A 22575-nucleotide genomic window follows, 5' to 3' on the forward strand; every position below is an offset into this window, starting at 1 on the left:
TTGAGTATCAAAGGATTTATTAAAGTAAAATAAATTAAGATCTTGTTTAGTTCAAGGTATGTAACTTTTGTAATTAAAGTACCCACAGCAATTGGTTCTTCTTGGATAAAAATATGCATGTGGACCTAACTCCTGTAGCTCTCATTAAATAAGCTAAATATTTATCTTTTGCTGTACTTCTTGTACTTTCTGTATCTAGAGCTGTGCTTTTTATAAGAGATTGTTCTAATACCTGTGCTTCCAAAATAAGGCTTTCAAGAAAGCAATAAATGGAGCAAAGTAAGGAATATTTTTAATATTCATGGCAAAGTAGTTTACTTAACTACCAGACTTTTGAATTATTTTCCATTGTGATGATTATCTTAATGCTCCAGTGAAGTCCACAAAACATATTGCTACACATTATTAAAAGTTCAACATTAAAGCGGAATAAACCAGCATTTTTCCCTCACATTCAGTAGATTTTAGTCATGCTTCAAGTTTGGACAAACCTGCAGCCTCAGTCAGGTTTTACATAGTGCAGTAGATGCTGAGAAGTGACTGGGATGGTGCTTTTCTGTGGGGATGATACTAGGTTTAGCTTAGGTGCCGCTTTGATTAAAAAGTCAAGCAGCCCAATGTGTTAAGGTGGTTTTCCCTCCAAGTCCATGTATCACCTTCACTATGGGTAAGAAGCCCCTTTTCTGGACCTCCCTCTTGCTCTGTTCTGGCACGGTCCGTGTCCTCTTTCATGTACCTGCGGTAGCCCAGTGAGCATCCAGGCAGTGGGTCCTTGCTCAGGCTTCTCCAAAAAGCTGGATGTTAATTTCCCGATGTGAAACTAAGCAAAACTCGATTTCAGACGAATGGTTTTATCTATTTCTAAGACTGAAAAAGTCCAAAACAAAATTGAACAAGTCAAGTGCTGCGTGCTGCAGAAAGACTTGTCATGATGGAATAGTAGGACACATCTCTGAACGTACCTGAAAGAGGAAGGAGCCCCAGTACAGAACATGTTTAAGCAGAGCCTGTTTAATGTATCGTAAATCTATCTTTTTATGGAAATTGCAAAGGGAGGACACGTTGCCTACTGACCAGAGTAGAACTTGTGGAACTTTTCCAGGTCATTGTAATGTAAGAAATTCATTGTAATGAAGAAATCATTGTAATGTAAGAAATTTTATTGCTACAAATACTGAATTTGGAAGAAACTGGGTTTTTCTCCAGCATTGTAATACAGCTGAGTTGTGACTCACTCCTGCATCCTGTTATGCACGGGGAGCAAACCTGACTTACAGGGCAGGTGATTTAAGGCTCAGCAATGTGTTAAGACAGGAAAATTAAAACAGAGTTGAAGCCTATTACACTAATAAATTCCTTTATGCCTCCAGGTCACTTTTGTTTAATCATAGTTCTTGATTCAACTCTCAAGATGACAAACTGTTGCAGATTTCCAGTAGCTGTGTTTTCCCATGGAATAAGACTAATTGAAACGCCCCTAATTTTGTGCTTTTATTGCTTCATCTAAATCATCCACCACTTGCTGCAGCTTCTGAAGGCTGGGCTGGACATTCTCCTCCATCCACTCCTCTACAGTACAGTTGTGGAAAACTTGCTCCATGGCTGCTTGGAGGTCCTGCACCACGGCATTCCACTTGGAGAGAAGACTAAGCAGAAATCAGAAGGAAGAAACAGTCACATATGCAGCTGAGCTTTGTCTCAAGGGTGAGCTCTGTGATCATCTTACCGGGCCTTTTCAAGGGAGTACAGTCCTTAAAATGACTTTACAGGAAAAGCAGCGTCTATTCCAAAAGCTCAAAGGACCTGATTTTGTGCAGACAGCAAAAGGTTGATGCTGCTTGTGTTTAAGTACCATTAATCTCGGCACTTCTCTTAGGCAATGACTTTTACAGTATCGAAATGTGAGCTCAAAAAGCCACTATACACATTTTAAGCGTAACTGAAACCCCTTGTGAGACTTGCTGGGAATTTAATTCTGGTTTTTAATCAGGAAGAGTGGATGCAGTTGGATATTCACCTTGTCACAGAAAAAAAATGGATAAGTTAGCTATTTAGCCTGAATCAGCATGAATCTGAAAAGCACAGAGAGTGCCAGGGAGCAGGGGAAAGGGGACTGGTTTTATTCCAAGCCCTGCCTGGGACCTGGCCCACGGTGAGCTCCTGCGCTGAGGCCAACACCTGCTGCAAGAGGCAGCGGCTCCACGTACAAGGGAGAGCTTTTCAGAGACCAATTTTGTCCTTGTATTCTAAGAATTTGTTCAACAGGAGGCAGACTAAGATAAACATGTTCTTCTGTTTAAAACCATATTATAAATAGTTCATAATGTTTGATTTCCACTGATACTTCTGAAACAATTATAGAAAGAGGCAAGGACTCAAAACTATATCTACTTGAGTGTCCAAAATACGACCGACTTTCTTTCCCCTATAATGCAAAATAAGTGGCGGTACCTTACTGCATCTGGCTGAAAGTGATGCATTATTATCGGATGAATAATCTTCCTTTTTCTGTGGTAGGGGCTGAACCAGCCTGTGACATACCTGAAAACGGAGGTTAGTAAGAGCAGTTGGTGAAACAGCTGTGACGTGTTTGTAGGCTGACAGGGCGGTGATAGGGCTTTAGCTGAACTTCTGCACAGAGATAATGCTAAAGGAGTAAGTAAATTTAAGTCTATGTATCTTTGGAACTAGCTTGTAAAAAACTGTTCCTGGTGCATGAGAGTAACTGATCATCTGTTGCAATTAAAAGTTTCATTTCAAGCTCCTTTTTTTGTAACCACACCATTAAAAAATTTCATCTTAACTTTACATAACAGCAAGATTTAATTGAGGAAAGAACTTGATTCTTGAAATAAGGCAGCACATAGTGTTTAGGAAATCTGCTGAAATACTATAAATTTGCATCTACGTATTCCATTCTGCTGAGGTGTCAATCTATAGGGATGCGATGCCTGAAATGCAGAGCTTGATGTGTGAGTGACTAATCACCTTGCTAAAATTATTGAATGAATGCCCCATTTGGAGATGATACAGCCCCCACACCCCTGCAGACAGCCCCAGAATCAACGTATGCCTCCTCACCTGTTCCTTTCAAGAAGTTCATCCACTGATGACTTGAGGTAGAAACTAATTTGGGTCACAAGCGTAAGGATATTGCTCCCTGGAAAGGTCCCCACACTTGTGCTGTCCAAAGAGAATCCATTAGTTTCTGAACTTACCATGCAATGAGAAGCATCTGAGTCCCACTGCTGGAATTTTACCTCATGAAAGTTTCAGTTTCCAGGTTGGGCATTCCCAGGAGTTTTTCGACGTTTTCTTTAGCCTTTTCAGAATAGCCACCTGGCAGGAGACAGTGGAAATAAGTAAAAGGACCCTAAATAACCAACATGTTCAGAAAAGTGTTTTTTTTTCTAGAGTTCTCGGGATTGGCTTAGTAGTTTTCCTCGGATGAAGATTTTTTAAAAGGTAAAATGGAAATAGAACAAGGAGAAAAACTTGGAGTGGCGGAGTACATTGGCTTTCACACAATTGCCTTGTGCCAGGTAAAGCACTTCCTAGCGATGAGCTTTCCATTTTTAGTGCCTTAGTGCCCTACAACGAGTAGGTTGTGGGCTTTTTATTTTGAAAATAAGAAACACAGAAAAACAAAAATAAAAATTCTATTGGCAACTGCCTGTAAAGAAAGCAGAAACTACAGGAAGTATTTTACCAGACAGTGTACTACCTAGATCAGTTCTAAGAAAATTGATTAGTTAAAACTAATCGTTTACATGTAAATGAGATTAATCCCAATTCTGTATTGCCAACATGCAAGATGTATAATTTATTGCTCATAATTCAGACCATGATCAGATAGTCAAACCACCTCAAAATATAGGAGGCCTGTGCCAACCTTAGGGCAAGGTCACTTCACTCTTGTGCTAGTGCTAGGCATTAGCTGAAAGAATAAAGTTGTCACTATACCATTCTCTAGCGCCTGCAGACATACAGCCAGTGATGGAATTGCCACAGGGAGAAGCTCACACAAAACGGAGAAGTGATCATACCTAGATAAGAAAACATTCATTAGACATTTTACTGTTAGAACATATTAAACAAGTGGGAAGTTTTAATATTTCAATCACTAAAATTCAAAGAGCTTTAGAAGTATCAGTTTCTGTCTCTCTGAAACGCTAAGTATTCCTGTTTTACTAATAAGAAAAGATACAAACCAAATTACTTTCCCAAACCAAATTAGGGTCAGAAATTGGAATCCAGCTCTCTGGTATTCTCTTAGACCTCCTGACTGCTGCATAAAACCCTTTCACTCCTTCATTACATTAACAAGTTCTTCTGTCTTTCTATTTGAATTCACATTACACCATCCGTTACCTAGGCTGTCTATAAGCAGTTCAAGGCGGCACAAAGTACATTCAAGGCTTCAAACCCAACCTGCTACCATTGGCGTCTGCCAAAACAATTGTTCCTCCTGATCAGTGCCACAGCAGTTGACCCGAACTCTCAACTCCACCCTCCACAGTCAGCGGGTGAAGCCCAGCAGTGACCAGCAGGAAGGACTGCAGGGCTGCAAAGTTCACTTCCGAATCTCTGGCCTCCTTGTACCTCTTAAGGAGTTTTTGGCTGGAAGTTTGCTTCCATGATCCACGGAACCACTTAAAAAGATGTTCCTTACCTTTGCCAGCCAGTCAGGGCGATACCTTCAAGGACATCAGCGGGGCTATTGCTTGCCACTTTCAGCCACTGAAGATGGTTTTTTAAGTGGTGTCCAATAAGCGTTAGAGACTGATTCACTCCTGTAGCTCCTTTAAAAGCACTAGCAAACCACACCTTGGAGAAGCCACATCTACGATACTTCTCTATGAGATGCACTGCAATAAGACACAGAAGAACACTTACAGGACACGTTTTTCTCCATTTGCAGCCTTGACTGTAACACTCCAATCAACAGGAACCCAGGTCCAGTTACCACAGGCTGCTGAGCCTCGTCCCGTCAGGTTTTGAGCATCAGCAAGGACGGGAGATTTGACGTGCTCTCTGAGCAACCTGTTTCACTGGCTGCCCTCCTATTTCCATGTGCCCAGTTAGGACATTCCATTCCCTCGAATTGCTAAATTGTTTCAATGCTACAAACCATGGGCATGTAACGAGCATGCACAGCATCTGACAAACAATTCTTCTTTCAACAAAGAAATACTGGTATGCATGTTAGATGCCTGACTGGAACCCTTCAGAGTTTTTCCTTTGAATTCCATAGATGTCTGAAGCCTTAAAGCTTCTTTCGCAGAGCTGTTCAATATGGAGCTATCTGCTCCCACTGGTTTTAATACAAGGAGAGTTAATGTGACAGTGCTTCTGAAAAACCTCTCAATCTCCCATCAGTGATTCCATGGCCCACTTGAAAAGAATTAAGCAGCAGACAATGCAAGTCCTTCATAGGAGAAGCATAAATAGAAAAAGAAAATAAATAATAGCAACTATTATGTGCAATCAAACAAAGACTATGTTTATGCTACTAAAGCAATAAAAAGCAATTTAACAAAAATGTATTTTTTTGGTGTCCAACTAAGTTATGTTTTAATCATACTATTTTGGTTTGGCTATTTTGCTTAACAGGCTCTTTGCTTCTTATAAGCAGCTCAGCAGAGAAGTACAAACCTTTGCCCTCCACGTCAAGGTCTGCTGCATAGTCCCAGATCATTGGCTGCACGAGCTGTGGGACCCCAGACTCTGAAAGGAACAGAGTTCTTCTAAGTAATGGAAAACAGACGCTTAAAAGTGACAATTAAGTACATATTATTGGTGCAGTAGCACGTGACTAGAACTACAGCTTGCCACTTGAATTCTTCATTTACAGTCAAAGTGCCCCTGGGCATTTTCAGCCTGGCCAGGGCTTTGAACCCGCAGGTTCACATGCCAGTGGCCACTAAGTCCTTGGACATCTTGAAACCACTAATACAGATCAGCAGTGACACTTCATCGGAGAACCCATCCATCCCAAGCCCACCTCATTCTTAGTCCCCTAAAACTATTGGTATACCTGCTGGGTTGAACTGGTGGAGCTGGAAACTGTACACACAAAAATTTAGCTAAAATCAAAGGAAATATTCGCCCTTTAAGTTAGAGATTGTCTGAAGTGTGTTTGCACAGAACTTAGCTTTTCAAGATGTCTTTAAAGTACAAATGAAGATATAGGTTTAGCTTTAAATCCTTTTATAATCAACTCCCTGGCTAGTTTTAAACATGAGAAACTGACCCAGAAAGAAACTGAAGTTGTACAGAAACTCAGTATTTTAACAGCATCCCATTTTAATTTGTTTAGTCTGTTATTGCCTGGGGCAGTAGAGTGCACTTAGCTAGATGCTGTGCTGCTCTTGTGGAAACTGCGCGGGTCCCATTTGCTTTATTTTTTATGATTTCCCACTATTAAAGCCACGAATAGGGCAGTCGCTGCCGAAGGAGCTGGAAGAGCTACACAGCTCTTCATGGTATTGTCTAAATCTGTTTAGAGCAGACATGCAAGGTGGCTCTGAAAATGCTGGAACTCTGTCTATGCTATAACTACTCAAATTTTAGCAGTGGTTTCATATTTTTCAACAAACAAGATTTGTCACATTCAAGGCCTTGGAGCTACCCCTCAATTCAGTATCAGAGTTCCTCATGATGTGTGCTATGATCACATATACCGTCAAACATACTCACAGGGTCACAGCTTCTCTGTGGGAGTGTGCACCACTGGAACCAGATGCTGCACAGAGCAACAATGAACATTAGAAGGTGGTGAGAGGCATAGAAATTTAGACTGAGACCACAAATGCCAATAGCTGGGGTTTTTTTAAGGTGAAAAAAAAGTAGAATTGATGGCAACCACTGCATGATGACCGTTTTGGTTGTCATTGTGTATTACCAGATGGAAAACTCAAGTGTATGTGCTGAGACTTGCCCACAGAAAGTCTGTGACATAGCCAAGGACTAAATGTCTCTACTGTCTAGTCTAAAGGATCATGTCTCATATCATATTCTCAGATTTGTTGTTTTCATTATTTTCAGCTGCCAACAAATCTGTTTTAACTGGTCGTGTAAACTTTTTTGTACGCTACAAAATATGACTCACCCCATCACTGGTCACACACCTGCCAGTGTTTCCTCACTTATCCCTCTGAGCATATCATCCCACACGATGGGCGTCACAGTGGGGTAAGATGAGGCCAAACAACTTGCAACTGCTTTTATGTGGGATAAGCACAGCTTCTCTGGAGTGTTGCCTGGCTGCTGCAGCCACTGCTTTGACTCCTCTCCTTCGCCGAGGTAGTAGACCTGAAATATCAAGCAAATAATCCTGATTTCTTGTACAGGGAGAATAAGTTTGACACAGTGTCATAAAATTACATGATATTCAAAACCTATTGCATAGCTGTGACACACTGAGTGGATGTATTTAAAAGCACCTCTTGGTGTTGAAGACATTGCAAGCATTTCTACCAGTCTGTAGGAGACTGTGGCCGTGAATAAATGCCTCACGTAAAGGCATTCTCCTATAGAAACTGAAATATTTAAAGACTAATTAATGCACGCTGTATTTATCTTTGGAAGGTTTGTCCTTGGAAATAGCTCTCACCAGATTTACTCAGTTCAAATCTAGCAATCCATAAGGTCCTGAATTACATAAAATGAAGTTTCCATCTTGGGGAAGGAGATCATCTGTACGTGAATCTAGTAGTGACTTGGGGGCACATCCAAGAGTGGCCCCAGCATACTCGGTCCTATGCAGAGTGGATTTAGGCCTGTTAAGCTGGATATGCATTTAAAACTCTTTGCTCTTTTAGAGCAGGTTTTATCTAAACCACATTTATTCTACATAAAGAGTATATACATAAATAGCTTTATAAAACCTTGCCATTAGTTCCCACACAACAGGATACAAAATCCTAAACTAGTATCAGTACAGTTAGGGCGATCACAGAGAATTTCAGGGATCTGTGTGCCATAGGGATGGGTTTAAGAAACTCAAGGTTCTTCTCCTCAAGGAGACAAACTACCAAGAGAAAAAAAGACACCACTTCCCACCACAAAAGGGCTTACTTTGAATAAACTGGCCAAAACAACATCTTACATCCAAACTCACATGATTCTTAATGAATACCTCCAATTGATATCCCACTTCAAACACTCATTTGACCTAAACCCAAATGCGGAGTTAAGAAACTGCATTCAATACTTTTGATATTACACTCAGATCAATAGAAATGACATCCTGTGCTACTGGAATAATTTATTGTCAAAAAGACTTTTCTACACTGGTTTGAGTTGGTGTTTTCTGTCCCCCAAATCCTACCCAAACGTGGCCTGGGCACCAGTGAAATGCAGAAGCCTCGGCCCTTATCACCATTCCTCAAAAGAAAAAAATTCCTGACTCAAGAGGAGTCCCACCTCATCACATCCGATGTGAAACCATTTTATGTCTCCATGCAATGCCATGACTTGGTCAATCATGGCTTTGACCAGTGCCCGCGACTCCTCCTTGTGTGGATTGAGGGCGTTGGGAAACATCTTCACCTCCCGGAGATGAGCAAACTCTTTGTGCTTCAGCACAAACTGCAAGAGAAAGGAGAGCTCAGGAAACAGCTGCAAAATGAAGGGAACAGCGGTGTCCTCTTGTCACCAGGGCCCTGCTAACAGTTGTCCTGCTAAAACCTGGGTTTTGGCTGTGTGTGAGCACAGGGGATCACTCAAGGTCTCTTGCTGGGAGCTGTACGGGGGTGGTACAAGCAGGAGGGGCATGGCTGCTGCTCCATGGTGCCGTGGGGGCTCGGCAACAACGGAGCACCTCATGAGGTGAGGGAAACAGGGCGCTCAGTGCAGTGTCACCCTGCTGTCCGGAGCGTGGGGAGCTGGATAACGGCAGCACCGGCAATTACGATGGAGATTTCCCACCACAGCTATCCCCCACACCCCACCCAGCGCTCCCAGGCGTCGAAGGCGCGACGCCACCCGCCCGCTGCTCACCTCCATGTGCCCGAAGGTCTGCACCAGCGGCACCACCTCCAGCCCCTGCGCCCTGGCCTGGCTCAGCACCGCCCTCACCTCCCCGGGGCTGCGGGGGGAGAGCGAGACCTCAGGGCCCGGCCCGGCAGCGGGGACCCTCCCGGGCCCTCCCCGGGCGGTACCTGTAGGCGTGCGGAGCCCGCAGCGGCCCCAGCGGCCCCGCGTAGGGGAAGGTGTCCTCGTACTCCAGCAGCAGCCCGCCGGCGCCCAGGGCGCGGAGCAGCGGCAGCACCTGAGGGGCAGGAGGGGAGACGGGCGGTGGGGCCGGGCAACGGAGGGCTGGGGAGCCCCCGCCGCCCCCTCACACCCCCCTCACGCCCCCCTCACGCCCTCTCCCCTCACCTCCGCCATGTAGGCGGCGCGGGGCGGGGCTCCCTTCAGGTCCAGGTGCACCAGGCGCCGCCGCGGCCCGCCCGCCGCTGCCGCCGCCATGGCCGCCGCATGCCGCCGCTCCGGCCTCGATTGCTCAGGACTGCTCGCTCCAGGCTGGCCGCGGCACCGCCGGTCCGCCTCGATTGCTTTGGCCTGCCGCCGCGATACTTATGTGATATTTATGCCGCCGGCATAAAGCGCTCGACCGCGTCCCTCCGCACCGGCTTCGGCGTCTTGGCGCTGCCTGGTCGCTGTTCCCCTGCCCCGGTGCAGTCCCTCCGGTGCTCCCGCCTCGGCTCTGTGATGGATTGCCCCGCCTGTTTTTCTGAAGCGTCACGGCTCGGCGGTCGATTGCTTTCCCCTGGCAAGCGGGAGAGGCAGGCCGAGCGCATCGCTCTGTGTCGGCGGGCGGGATGGCTCCGCAGCGGCGGGCGGCTCTGCGTGGCCCCGAGAGCGGCGGAACGGTGGCCGGGCCGGGCCGCGGAGGCCGCCGTCACGGCAGGTACCCGGCGGGGTTGGGGGCAGTGGCTGGCACCTCTCGCTGGCAGCGGCGGCCGCTGTGCCCGGGGACTGGCGGTGCCCAGGCCCGGCGGGCTGAGGGCAGCGGCCTGCGGGAGCTCCTGTGGGAGGGCGGCCTGTAACCCCCGGGTGTGGAAGAGGGGTAAAAACGGTGTGTGTTTATAAATATGTACGTGTAGACTCAAAGCGAGGGGTCAGTCCGGGCACCGGCCCTGGGCCGTGACTGGTCTCCCCGGTGTCGGGCGGGGCGGAGGCCGAAGCGGCGCGGGAGCGGTGAAGGCCGTTCGCTTACGCGGGGCTGTGGCTGTGCTCCCTCCGCAGTGCCAAGAAGGGCAGAGGCCAGCAAGAGTCACGCTGGAAGTGGCTGAAGGCAGCGTTCCTCCTCTCCTCTGCCGCCGTCGGTGGTTTCCTGCTGTGGAGCTCCCTGAGCGCCGAGGAGGGGGTCACAGAGGTGCTGGCTCACCGCGGGGAGAGCCTGCAGGACAAGTTCGTTGAGGTCCCCTGCTCTGAGGACTACGACAGCCACAAAAGATTTGAAGGTATTTGGACAGGATTGTCTGAAGGGGGATGAAGCAGCCTTCAGGGGACTGCTAAGTCTGCTAAACCACACTTGTACTGCAAAACTTCTGTGTTTCTAGCAAACACCTGGGTGTATGGTTTAAATCCCCAAATGTTTGGGCCTCTTGGGCCAGCCCGGGAGTTGTTGCAGCAGAGAGGTTTTTCTGTCATTCCTGTATAATTCCCTTCTGAAACTGCTTTGCGCAGGCTATATGAAATAAACCTTTTGCTAAATCTGTTTCTAATGTTTTTTCATACTCTGATTCCTGTCATAGGCTTGTGGGTGAGTTTGTTACTGGTAAATACCATACAGGGTGTGAAACAGAACCAATTTAGGATATTGTCTACACTATTAGCATGTGGTAATTGCACACATGTCAGCTTTTGATACACTTGTTTTGAGATAGGCAGCTTTTGATGCAGCCTACAAAGTGTTTTTCTGACTTTGTCTTTCAGCTGAGCCTGTTTTCTGTCAAATTGGTATTTGTTTCCCCTGGCACTTATTTCTTTGGAGTGTTGATGCTGGATCTTCTAGAGAAATGGAAGACTCATTTTCTCTGATGAAGGGCAGCGACAGTCTAACTTGCAGTTTGTGTGGATGAACTATGCTGATGTTCTCTTTCAGATTTTGAGGTCCCTTACAACTTCTGGCTGTTCTAGAACTTTACGATTTCTAACTTTCTTCCAGTGCCAATGCTGGTAGAAAGTGCTCATCATACTGCAGCCTGTATGTGGCGCCCCAAAGATGTGGCGGTAACTTCCCCTGTCCTCTTCAGGTGGCTGGTCCTGGTGCTGTTGGTCAAAAGACTTGTAACATAAACCAAAAGCTTGAGTTGTCTGTGGTCAGATAGTTTTTCCTCAGTGCTGCTACTGGAGCATCTTTTTTGGAGGATGCATCCCAAATGTTATCGAGACCAAGAAAACTGCTGTCTGGAAGCTACCAGCAAGAAAACTTTCTCAGTAGGGAGACTTTTTGACCGAGCACATGAAAACGCATGTTCTATTTTAACTTTTCATAGTTATTACAAGGAGAAACTGCTTCTGGCTTTATTTGCGTGGTGCCAAGGCCAGAGAAAACTGTGCAGCCAGTGTTGCCACAGATTGGCAGTTATGACTGTACTCAGGCTAAAACTGCGTTCTGCTACTAGGGCTTTTGCTTATCAAAAGAACCCCCCGAAACCAACAAAACCTTATTTTTTCCCTTCCATTTGTGAGAGGAATTTTCTGAGCTATGGACTTGTTGTCTTGGCAACCCCATCAGTTATTCCTTCTATCATAAGGAAGGCAGGAACTTCAAGGATGTCTCTGCCGGGGAAGAGGAGTGAATGTGATGTCTGTTCTTGTGATGTCCTGGAGAGCAAACTGCAAATGCCAACTGCAGGGTGAAGTGTGACCTCTCTTGGCTTTGTATGAGAAAGATTGACATGGCTGGCATCAACCCAGGGGGAACAGAGGGGAGGCCTCGTCTGGGGGTGTGTATTCCTCTGTTCTGATTAAGTGTTTGCTTGCTGCTGTTTTCTTAACTCATGTGATTGATTTTGGGGTTTAGCAGGTGTTTTTACATGTGTTTCCCTGTACTACACTTTCTGAAAGAGATCAGTGGTATTAGAAATGTGTGAACATCTGTTTTGTTAAGTGGTTAATTGAAACCGTGCTGTGATAATGAACTTTGCTCTTGTTGTTTAACTCTTGTCTGCTGCTCGGTGCCCGCGAGAGGGTGGTGGTGAGCTGCTGAGCCTGGCTGTCCCGTCCAAGCTGAGCTCCTCGCTCCACGTGTGTGTTACTGATAGCTCAGCGAGGCAGTAAATGCGGATTATGATTCTCTGCCAAACTGGATTCAGCTCCGGAGCTTTAGTCACTTTGTTTGAAATAGCTTTCTATCACTCAATAGCTCTTCATTCTCTGTTTTTACTCTGGCTTGACACCCACAGCTGCTGGCTCTGTATCAGAAGGAGGCACATTCCTATCATCACTCGGTGTCTGATGCTCAGCTGTAAAGTTTCCACAGCTAAGATGAGCCTTTTATTTATGCACCTGTCCCTGCTTCAAACTGAGCTAGTGCAGCAGGGCTTCAAATGATAGGATGTCGCAGAGCAGTGGTCTTAATTTCCATAGCGCTGCTTGCCAGTAAACATGCTTCATACAGAAATAAAATGCATTATTTTTCAGAAGCCAAGAACTTAACTTACTATATTTGCAGAAGATAGGGTGTTCTGTGAGCACAGTCTCATCTGCATTCTGAACCTTGTGGCCAGATCTTGGCTATTTCTGCTGTCTTGAGACATGGTTAACTAATCATAACTACTGTGGCTACTAGTGTGTCTGATGAAACTCCTGCATAGTCTCTTGTGTGTGTTGACCTATTGTCTCAGTGTGCAAAGCATCCACGGTCACTGCCCAGGAGACAGCTTTAGGATGCTTTTCCAGAGATTAGATCAGTGGATATGGAAAGCAGAAAGGTCTGTGAGCAGTGGAGGCAAAGGTCGAGCACCTAGACTGCTGGTGGGAGAGTGGGGGTGGCATCCACTAAATATTTGCCTCCTCTTCTCCTGCTTTGAGATGGATTGTGTTAGGGGAGCATCGTGATGGGGCGCTTTTCTCACATGTATTGTCCCTGTCCGGGCAGTATATGGTTCTTGGCCAAGTGCCACTTTAAGTAGAAGACAAAGCTGCATTTTTTAGGCACTTGGACCTCTGTGTTACCATCTGTGTTCTGTGCACTGAATAGGAACAGGGGCCATAGGGGCCATAGTGTTTCTGCATGTTTTGGTATGCTCCTCCTTTACCCTGATTGAAAAAATACAGCTCTTGGATCCAAAGCCAAGTGCCTTATTAGAGAAGTGAATGGTTTTGTGTCTACTAGGCACAAATTTGTGGAAGCTACTGGGCACTTTGTAATACCAAACTGAATTTCTTTTGAGTGCAGATTTTCCAAGTATGCTTTTAACACTTCAGTGCTCCTGTGTACCGTGGTCTCTTAGGCAAAGATGACACATTGCTTAATGCTAAAATTGTTTTCAAACAAACACACTGTTCTGATTTTTCCTTAGCATTCATCCAGTGTTTGTGCCTTACTGTTGGTACCTGCCTGACTTTACACTGGACTATCTTCTTCTTGTTTTTCTCTTTAGTTTGAAAAGCTTCTGCTGTTGCCTTCAGAACCCCTCCTGCTTCCAGTGCTGTCTCTGCCAGTTCTTTGTGAGAGACCCTCGACATGTAACAATTGTCAGAGGCACTGCTCTAGTTTTGCCAAATCTGGACTCTGTAGGACCAACTTTTCCAAAAGGTTAAGATCTGTCCTGTTGTGTGTGCCTGGAAATAGCACAAATCTCTTCTGAAATCAGAAGTCTCTGCTCGTATCCTTTATCCAGAATCTTGTATGCAAAAACTATTTAGACAGGTTTGTCCTGTTGTATTGAAATTCTCCCTTGAATTTCTACTTTCCCACCTCTTCTCTCCTTGAACATCAGCTTTCCCTCATCTCTAAGACAATTTTCTTTTCCTTTCAAGCATTAAAGAGACCTTTTCAATGGCAGAAGGAAAGTCATTTCCCCTTTTCTTGTTTCTATTAGCCAAGACAGCTTCCTTGTTTTTCTGTATTCAGCTTTCTCCAGACTCCTTAAAACCTCATTTTTTTTTTTTTTCTATCAGCCTGTTACCTCAGTCTTTTTAATCCTGTATTTTTTTAACAGGACTATAAAAAAAAAAAAGTGCACTGCCGGTATCCAAATTTGTGCTTCATAACATAGTTGACATCTTTACACCCAAGGGAACATTGGGTACAGTGTGGAGTATATGTTATGTGATTTATTAGGGTTCAGCAAATCTTTGAGTGGATCTTATGGTTACTAACAAAATGTTTGGTACGCTTTTTTCAGTTCTGGGAACCCAAATTGGTTCCTTTTTGGCTGTTGGTTTCTTTTTTATATGTATCCGGGTTTAAAATTGGTTGCTGGAAGCTGTTATTGCCTCAGCCATCTGTCTCACTCTTTGGGTGAGTATTTGCTAGCCTGGAGGCAGAGATGTCTCATCCCTGTCAGTTGACTTCTGAGATGCTCTTCAGCCTGGCATTCAAAAGTGAATAACTGATTCTAATCTGCCGCTGCTGAATGCGTGATGGAGCCTTTAAGGCACAGCAGCATAAAATGGGTACGTTTGCAGTGGTTGATGGCTACTACTTGTTGCTTTTCAGAACCGCTGGGTCATAGGCTCCAAAGGAACACAGCATTCCCAATGCTTGCATTTTTATTGCAAGGTCTGCGGTGCTTCACTTGCAAATTGTTGGTTCCTGGAACTGAGATTGAAAAATGCAAGAATTTCCACAAAAAAATGTGCCTAGCTTTTTCTGGTTGCCGAGGGGATATTTACAGTGTGCCTGAAACACGGCACAGAAGCTCCCTCTCTCTTCACTCTTCTAAATTTGTAACTTAGGACAAGTTTCTGCCTGTAAAGCCCTCGTTGGTTTGAATTCTGTACCTTAGGGGCTGGTACTGTATTGCAAAGTGGTGTTTAATGTGCAAAGCACCCTTGGGTTGCTGCCAGAATTTGTAATTTTTATGGTTGTGTGTTTTTTTTTTTTTTATATCAAAGCACTATGGTTTCTGATGAATAGTATATTTTGATTCCGCTCGTTTCTTTAGGTCCCAGGATCAAGAGGAGAAAAGCGAGCTGCGGGAGCAGTGGTGCTGGGTTATTTGTGTCACGCTGCTGGGTTCTCCGCCGGCACTGATAAATGAATGCTGAAGAATGTAATCGCTAGCATTATTTTAGATTGCTAGTTTCCTAGGTCATGTTCAAATAACTTGGTGTGCGCTCCCTGGAATCTGAATCTTGAGCCAACTTCAGTGAATTGTTGCTGGGTAGTGAGAAAACGCAATGAATTATCTGGGTTGTAATCCAGTTGGTTTCCTGACCTTGATGTGTGTTTAAACATTCTGCTTGGTGTGGGTGTCTTTGATTTCAATTTAAACATATGTCAAACAAGGGATTTCTCTTTTCCCAAGCAAGTAAACAGTGCGTATAATTTGGTATGTTGTTGTCAGTACTCAGCCTATTCCCCCCCCACATCTTTCTCATTGCTTCTCGCTCTTCACTGGTGTAATAGGAGGACTGTATATATCCAGTAAGATGGAGTGGAAATTCCTACAAAGCGCTAATGCTGTGGCAAAATTTCTCTTCCTGTCAGTCTGTGGTCATTGTTAGCGTTAGTTGCTTTTGATCAGCCCAGACTGATGTTTTTGACTTACATGGGTGAACTGATTGATTTCTTTTCAGGAGTTTTTTCTCCCCCTCTCTTGTGTTCTGATGAGCAAATAATCCTTGAAGAGGAGCTCAGTTCAGCAACAGTGAGTGTATTGGCAGATGTCAGAAAATACACTCATCCCAACTTTTCTGTGGCTTTATATCTATATATGGATCTTCCCCAGTAAAGTGCCAAGTGTGACATCCCAAGGTCTCCGGTGGCTCTGAATTGATCTTCTTGCCTGAAGACTTTTGTGGACCAGACTTCTGATTTTATAAGAACTTTCATATATTCTTCACCTGGAACTCTTGCTGCTTCCTTTTTTCCATGAGCTTTTAAAATCTAATGTTAGATTTCTTAGCAGTGAATTTTAGGAGACTTTTTTTTTTTTATCACGTGTGTCCAAGCTGTGTGCTTCAAGACACTTTTGTGCAAAGTCTCATATAAATAGCTGCCCTTCAAGGTATATTTGTATAGACACCCCATACAGAATGTTATTTGCTTCCTTTGGACTGATGTGTTTGGGGGGAGAGAGGGGGGTGAGAAAATCTGAAATATGGCGTTCTTATTCTCCTGTCAGTACAGTTGGAATGTTGGAAATTCACTGCTTTTTTTTTTTTGTTACCATTGCTTTTCCCAGTGACTTCCAGTGGACAAATACAATGGTTCTTAGTGCTTGACTATAGGAATCTTTCTTAATAAACTACATGATTTAGGGTTGAATACCAAAATGTAAGTTAAATTCAGTTCTTTGTGTTGATACATGAACTAGCATGTATTGATGCTACATAAGGTTCCTATACCTATTCTGGAACCCTTGTTATTAGTAGTATCTTCTTCGTGGTTTGAACTGTGTTTGTGTTACAGCCAATTTCTTTTCAGTTTTTCTTTTACCAAGTAGTGATCTCACTCCTGTCTGAGTGGCATTCTCTCTTTTCTGTTATTAGCACGGTGGTGTTCTGGTGTTAGTCCACTGCGGTATGCATCTAAGTATGTCTTGGCTTCTGCATCTCATTTTTCTCCAGGATAATTGAGTTTCTTTGTCCTCTTGGGACTGTTTGGTTTTGGGACAGAACCCTTTCCTTGTTGCGTATTGTACTGGACCTTTGCCTGAGTTGAAGACTTACTTGGACTGTAATAGAAAACACTTTGTATATGGACCTGTGATATTAAGGGGGTTCAGTTGCTAGAGATCTTGGCTGATTTTGGAACTGTCAGGCTGAGATGGAAGGATCCATGTGGCACTGCTGAGCTTTCCAGTCCTTGCCCTGCCTGTGCAAAAGTTAGAATAGAGTATGTAAGATGAAATAATTTAAGATCATCCTCCTTTCAGAGTCCAGTTGTATAAACAGGAACTTTTGTTTTCACTACTGCACTTGGGAAGAAAGGAAAAAATCACTGGATCTGTGTGTCTTGCTGCATGTCCATTGAGATATCGGGTGCTTCAGATACCACTTGACTAAACAAAGGCCATCTTCTCTAGCCTGAAGTTGTAGATGTGCAAAGGAACATCAGTAACTCAATTATAATCCCAAAGTTTGTAACAAACTTAAGGTTTCTAAGAATTATTTTCAGATCAAGAGGAAAAGCATGTTTTGTTTGTGTGTGGTTTGTTGGTTTTTTTTTTTTTTTTTTTAAAGGCACAGTATTGCTGTGCATTTTGCTGATCCAAAGCACTGGAGGCTTTGGGTCGTGCATGACAGCCCCATCTCCAGTGGCTGTGCTGCTTTGGGTGTTGAGATTCATTCCTTTGAGATAATCTCCATTCTGTTGAATTGCATGATGGACGTAGCAGGAAATAATTTTCAGTTTAGCTGGTGTAATTCCCCTGGATTACAGCAACCAGCCATGGCAGGGAAAGCAATGTAGCTTAGATGAGTCCTGAGGACTTGAACCTGTGTGGAAGCAACAGTGACACAGGCTGGCTTGTCTTCTCTCTGATGAGGGCGGTGCAAAACACACCAAAATGGAGATGTAACTTTTGTGTAGTTGATCTAAAATATTCTGAGGTTGCCAATATCTCTTCTGAATGCTGTGAATCTGAAAGAGGAGTAGGAGAATATTAAGAGACTTTATTTGAACCTTGTTTGAAAGATGATATTTTTTTTTTTTTTCCTCCTTTGTGTTCCAGGCTGTACTCCTAGAAAGTGTGGAAGAGGTGTGACTGATGCAGTCATCACAAGGGAAGAAGCTGAAAGAATTCGCAGGTAATTTTTCTTTTAGCTCTTAAGTTCTACGAGCTTACTTTAATGACAGTGTGCTGGTGTTTAAGGTGTAGCACAAAGCTCACTAACTGAAGGAGGATGGGTTAAACTGCTTAAAACACTAAACTTTCTTTTTTTTAAAAGCCATTTTCCATTTTTGCTGTACTGGAGGCAGTTCTCTTTCATACAGAGTCTGCCTAGCTCTGTGGGGCATGGGTGTTGTAGAGAAAAAAAGGAAAACGAATGAAATAAGTTTTAAAGGATTTTCACTTGGCCTTCTACTCCATTCAGCCTTCAAAAACAGAACAAAACAACATCAGGCTCCTTTCAGCTGAGTATCTGGGTAATTATGAGCTAGTGCTGACCCTGTTGTCGTCTATGAACACCAAGTTGTGAGTTTTAATCAAGTAGTAGGGGACACTGTCAAATTCTGCAGTAAGAAAAGTTATCAGCCTCTTTGTGTGTGATTTGTACTTGATAATCATGTAAGTGGGGAATATCACTGTGATGCTGGAAGCGTTAAGCAGCTTGTATAAGTGCTTTTGTTCACTAGTGGGGTGGCCTCTCTGCAATTGCCAGTTCAGTTGGGCTCCTGATTTTGATAAACCGTTTCTGCATTGTACAGGTTTACTTGTACTGCCCCTAAGAATCAAGATCTGTTGGGTTTTTTTAATGTTCAATTTTATTTGGCCGGAATGTATTTGAAAGAAAATGTTTTTGGGGGTGTTTGGGGGGAGTTTATGGAAGGGCGCTACGAGCTCACAAGTGTTCTGCAACATAGGTACTTTATTTTCATGACAGGCTGCAAGATTCAGTTTCAAATAAATGGCAGCTTTCATTAACTCAATCAGGTTATATCTGATGCATCAAATACCACTTACTGAAGAGTTACGTGTTGTAAATAATGACATTAAAGGACAAAGTAATCAGACTTCAGTTCTCATCGGAGGTTATTGTTTTGCCTGCAGAATAGCAGAGAGGGGACTGTCCTTGGGAGGATCTGATGGAGGGGTGAGCAGTGTCCTGTTACTTTTTACATTCTTTTACAGCCAAGGCAAGGTTATAAATGCATTTTTGGGGCTTGAGGAGATGGAGAATTTTTCCTTCCAGTCAGGCTTGGAAAAAAATTTGTTTGGAAAGTTATTTTACCTCCCATTAATACTTCTGCTAGCAGTGTAATTCGTGACTTGTGCGATACAGTTGCCATTTCCTATTATGCAGTTTAGTTATTTCTAGCGCCTCTCTTGAACTGATTTCTGTCTTCTCCACCTGGAAACAGTTACTATAGCAGAACTGCACAAGTTTGACTTGTGAAACTAAATTACAGTGGTTCACAGCATCATATAAAGAATTTTTGGGTAGTGACAAAAAAAAAATGCCATGTAATGCCTTAAGCAGACCTTTGAATAATATTCTTTAAAAATGGAAACAAACCCACTTCTCTTCAACAAGCACGTTTATTTTAATTTCTTTCCCCCATCTTTGTTCTGAGAATGTTTTTGTGTGTGAACAGAAACTGTTTCTTGAGTATTTGTAAACACAGTCACTTCTTTAGGCCTCTGCTGAATTGGGAACTAGCAGAAAAGGAGAAAGGTTTCAATTAAAAAAAAGACTTTATTGTCCTTGTGCTCGCTGAGGAAGACCTGCAAAAAGTATAACCAGAGAAACTTAAGCAGTGCTGCCCATTTGAAACAATATATTTAAAAGACTTAACTTTCTTTGTTTGGTTCTGTCAGGTTCCCTTTTTTTTTTTTGGTTTTTTTTTTTTTTTTTTTTTTCCAGTTCTGTGGTTGCAGGGTTTGCCACTCTGCCTGCATTACTCTGCCTGTGGCGATCTCCGGCATAACTCCTGTCATTGGAGCTGTCAAGTGGGTCCCTATCCTGTTCTTTTGGGACCTATATGTGATTTTTCTTAGACTTCTCCAAGGAGGGATTAGAAGGGTGGTGTATAACACAGACAGCTGCATGGGTTTGGACCACAGAAAGCTGATGTCCAGTTGGGGGTCAGGGAACTGGGGAAACCGAGACAGAGAAGGTGTGGAAGAGACATGAGGGGAGGTAAACTTGCTGCTCAATGCACAGAGCTGGGATGAGGTCCTGAGCTGGCTTGATCGGACCACAAGCCGGAGTATCAGACAAATATAAATCCATCTACATAATTTTGGAAGCATCATTGTGATTTTTTTTTTTTTTTTTTAAGGGAAGGGAAATGGGGGAGGGCGGGGGGACATGATTCTATGGCTGCAATAAAGCAAGACTGTTAAGAAATCTGATGTCCATTGAGAGGTCTGGGCTCTGATCCAAGGTTTCTCACACTTCTTACAATCTGTAGACATGGGAAAGCTATTGCATGCTGTTACTCCTAAGGGAAAGGTGCAAGACAAAAGTTGTGTAGTACTGCATTGAGGCCTTACCCAAAATAGTGGGTAAACACTGAGAGACACTAAAAACAAGAGCTGACCAGTGTTTCTGGGAGATCACCTTTAGGAGAAGCCTTAAATGCAGTCTCTTTACCTGGCTTCTTTTATGCCTCGTTTCTTTTATGCCTTTCTTTTCCTCCTGTGTTCTCTGTTTTCCTCTTTCTTTTTCAATGTGCGTGCTTGTATTCCCCACGTCGTGGAGTGAATCTTTTCCCACTAGTGCTATCTTGGCTCCCAGATATCATTAAATGCTGATGATGTATAGATGAAACTGTCTTTCTTCATTTGAGCCTTTTATCTTTTCAAATCTCTTGCGTACATAGCATACAAAATGTTTCAAGTCTTCGTCTAGCTGCTTTGCCTGTATGCCTGTCGAGCTGCAACCCGTTGAATTAGGTCTGGCTTGTTGCTTCAAATTTCTTAGGCTTTAGAGTGTTTGGACAATTCTGTCCAATTATGTCTGTTGTTCTAAGACTAATTTTTTCCTTGGAAATTTCTTAAATAACTCCTTGTTTCTGTTTGATTCTTTTTAATTCTTTCTTTAGCCACTTTGATCTCTCTACTCTTCCAAGTAAAACTTCTTCAGATTTCAACTGGGGTGCAGACTGCATTTTCATTCGCTCTGATTTCCTCTTAACCCCTTTTTAAGCAGCATGTCTGGTTTGCTTTTTTTTTTTTTTTTTTTTGTCTGTCGTACTTATATTTTGAATTCACAAAGTGGATTTGTGTCTATGTGTCTGGATATAATTCACTAAAGACCTAAACTTGCAGTTTGTGACTCTGTCGATTCTCTCCTCCCTTTGTCTGCTGCCTTTTCTGCTTCCTGGAGAAGTGAAGAAGAGCACAAAAACTTGTTTCTCTTTCCATCCTTTTGTGTTGAGAAAGTCCTGGCAAACATCTGAATTATTGAAACCTCCCAGGAGCCATGCCCCAGTTGTCATGCTGAGCTTGCTTTCTTATCTTTCTTTGTAATTTTTCCTGGATTTATTTTTATTTATGCACACACACAGAGTGAGGCTAGAAGAGGCCATTGTAATCTTCTAGTTTGAGTTTGAACAGAACCCAAAGAGGAGTATCTTCTCCACCGGTACGCTGCCTTCCCTTGTGTGTCTCTGAAATAGTTTTATGCTCTGTTCCTCATTCAGAGAATGTGAATCGCATTAGTTCTCTTGATGTTTGCCTCAGCTTAACTTTTTTCATCTTCACAAAAATAATGACCTTTCCCTTTCTTCCCTACCTAATATTTTCTTTCACACTTCCCCTGCTTGTGTTACCACTTCAGTCATGACTCACTCATTCACGTCTCTGTAGGTGCTGCCGTCATAACGTCTCTTCAGAGCAAATGAGTCGTTTCATTTACTGTCAGATCTATTGGCATTTATTTAGAAGCCCCAGAAAAGAAATCCCTTGGTGCAGCCCGTCAGCTGCAGTCTGTCTCCTGGGTGGCAGCAGAACTGGCAGGAGCAGCCACCCGGACCTCCCTTTTGCAAGGGAAAATTACATTTCTTAATCAGGGGGAGAAGCAAACAACCTGTGTAAGCTGTGATGCCAAACGAGGGTTTCTGATGTGGGCGCGCTGACCTATGCATTGAACTGGGGTTCTGCAGAACACATCCCTTCTCCTTCTGCTTTCAGCCCTCCCAACCAAACTCTGAAGTCCTCAAAATGCTGTCAGCTCTGCGTTTTCCAGGGAGAAGATAAAGACTCTGCCTAATACTTGTCCTGTGTCATACCTCTACTACAGGCTGCATTGCTTTCTTCCTTCCTAATTAGCCTCCTGATAGCAATTAGGAAACACATACTCGTGAGGCACGTGTGGCAGTGTGCCTTTGGCTTTGCTTACAGCTGTGTGTCCGTGTGATTCACTGGAGGGAGCTGGAGGGGAACTGGTTGGGTCTAATCTGTATCTAGTGTAAACTTGCACTGGACTCCAGAGCCAAACGATGCATTTGATTTCCGCAGTAACAACCTGTGCCTCCAGCAATCTGAATGATGCATAAACTAGATAAGTTACACTTGTGTTCCGGAATTAATCGGTAACTTTTAAGAGGCATCACACTAAGAATGTAACCCTTGTCTGTCTGCTCAAGATTCGAGTTGGGAAGGGTATGCAAAGGTGGTATTGCTCCGAGAGTCTGTGTAGGACCGCGGGCAGTGACAGCCAGGTCGATGCTGCCCGGGGGTCGGTGGCCATGTGGAACCTCCGTTGCTCCTTCCT

The 22575-nt window shown here is 43.8% G+C and overlaps 2 protein-coding genes across 2 annotated transcripts in view; one reads left to right on the forward strand and one right to left on the reverse strand.

The window, feature by feature from the left end:
• Positions 1–4: 4 nt before the first annotated feature.
• HEXD (hexosaminidase D) lies at positions 5–9806 on the reverse strand (the record flags this gene model as incomplete). The annotated part of the gene is given in 14 exon segments (XM_082492040.1): positions 5–1646; positions 2452–2541; positions 3082–3183; positions 3261–3339; positions 3964–4046; positions 4673–4868; positions 5656–5727; positions 7131–7314; positions 8428–8592; positions 9004–9091; positions 9165–9274; positions 9385–9582; positions 9586–9725; positions 9728–9806. Coding segments are annotated over 14 exon segments (1755 nt in total). The 3' UTR covers positions 5–1477.
• A 21-nt stretch (positions 9807–9827) lies between these two features.
• The window catches only part of OGFOD3 (2-oxoglutarate and iron dependent oxygenase domain containing 3), a gene marked incomplete at its 5' end in the record, with an annotated part of 44271 nt that continues 31523 nt past the window's right edge, over positions 9828–22575 (forward strand). The window contains 4 exons of the mRNA XM_082492048.1: positions 9828–9916; positions 10255–10472; positions 17865–17940; positions 18906–18948. Of these exons, the coding sequence (XP_082348174.1) occupies positions 9828–9916; positions 10255–10472; positions 17865–17940; positions 18906–18948 (426 nt within the window). The remainder of the gene's footprint in view (positions 9917–10254; positions 10473–17864; positions 17941–18905; positions 18949–22575) is intronic.

Source organism: Vanellus vanellus (assembly GCF_965231255.1).
Source record: "Vanellus vanellus genome assembly, chromosome: 17".
Taxonomy (NCBI): Eukaryota; Metazoa; Chordata; class Aves; order Charadriiformes; family Charadriidae; genus Vanellus; species Vanellus vanellus.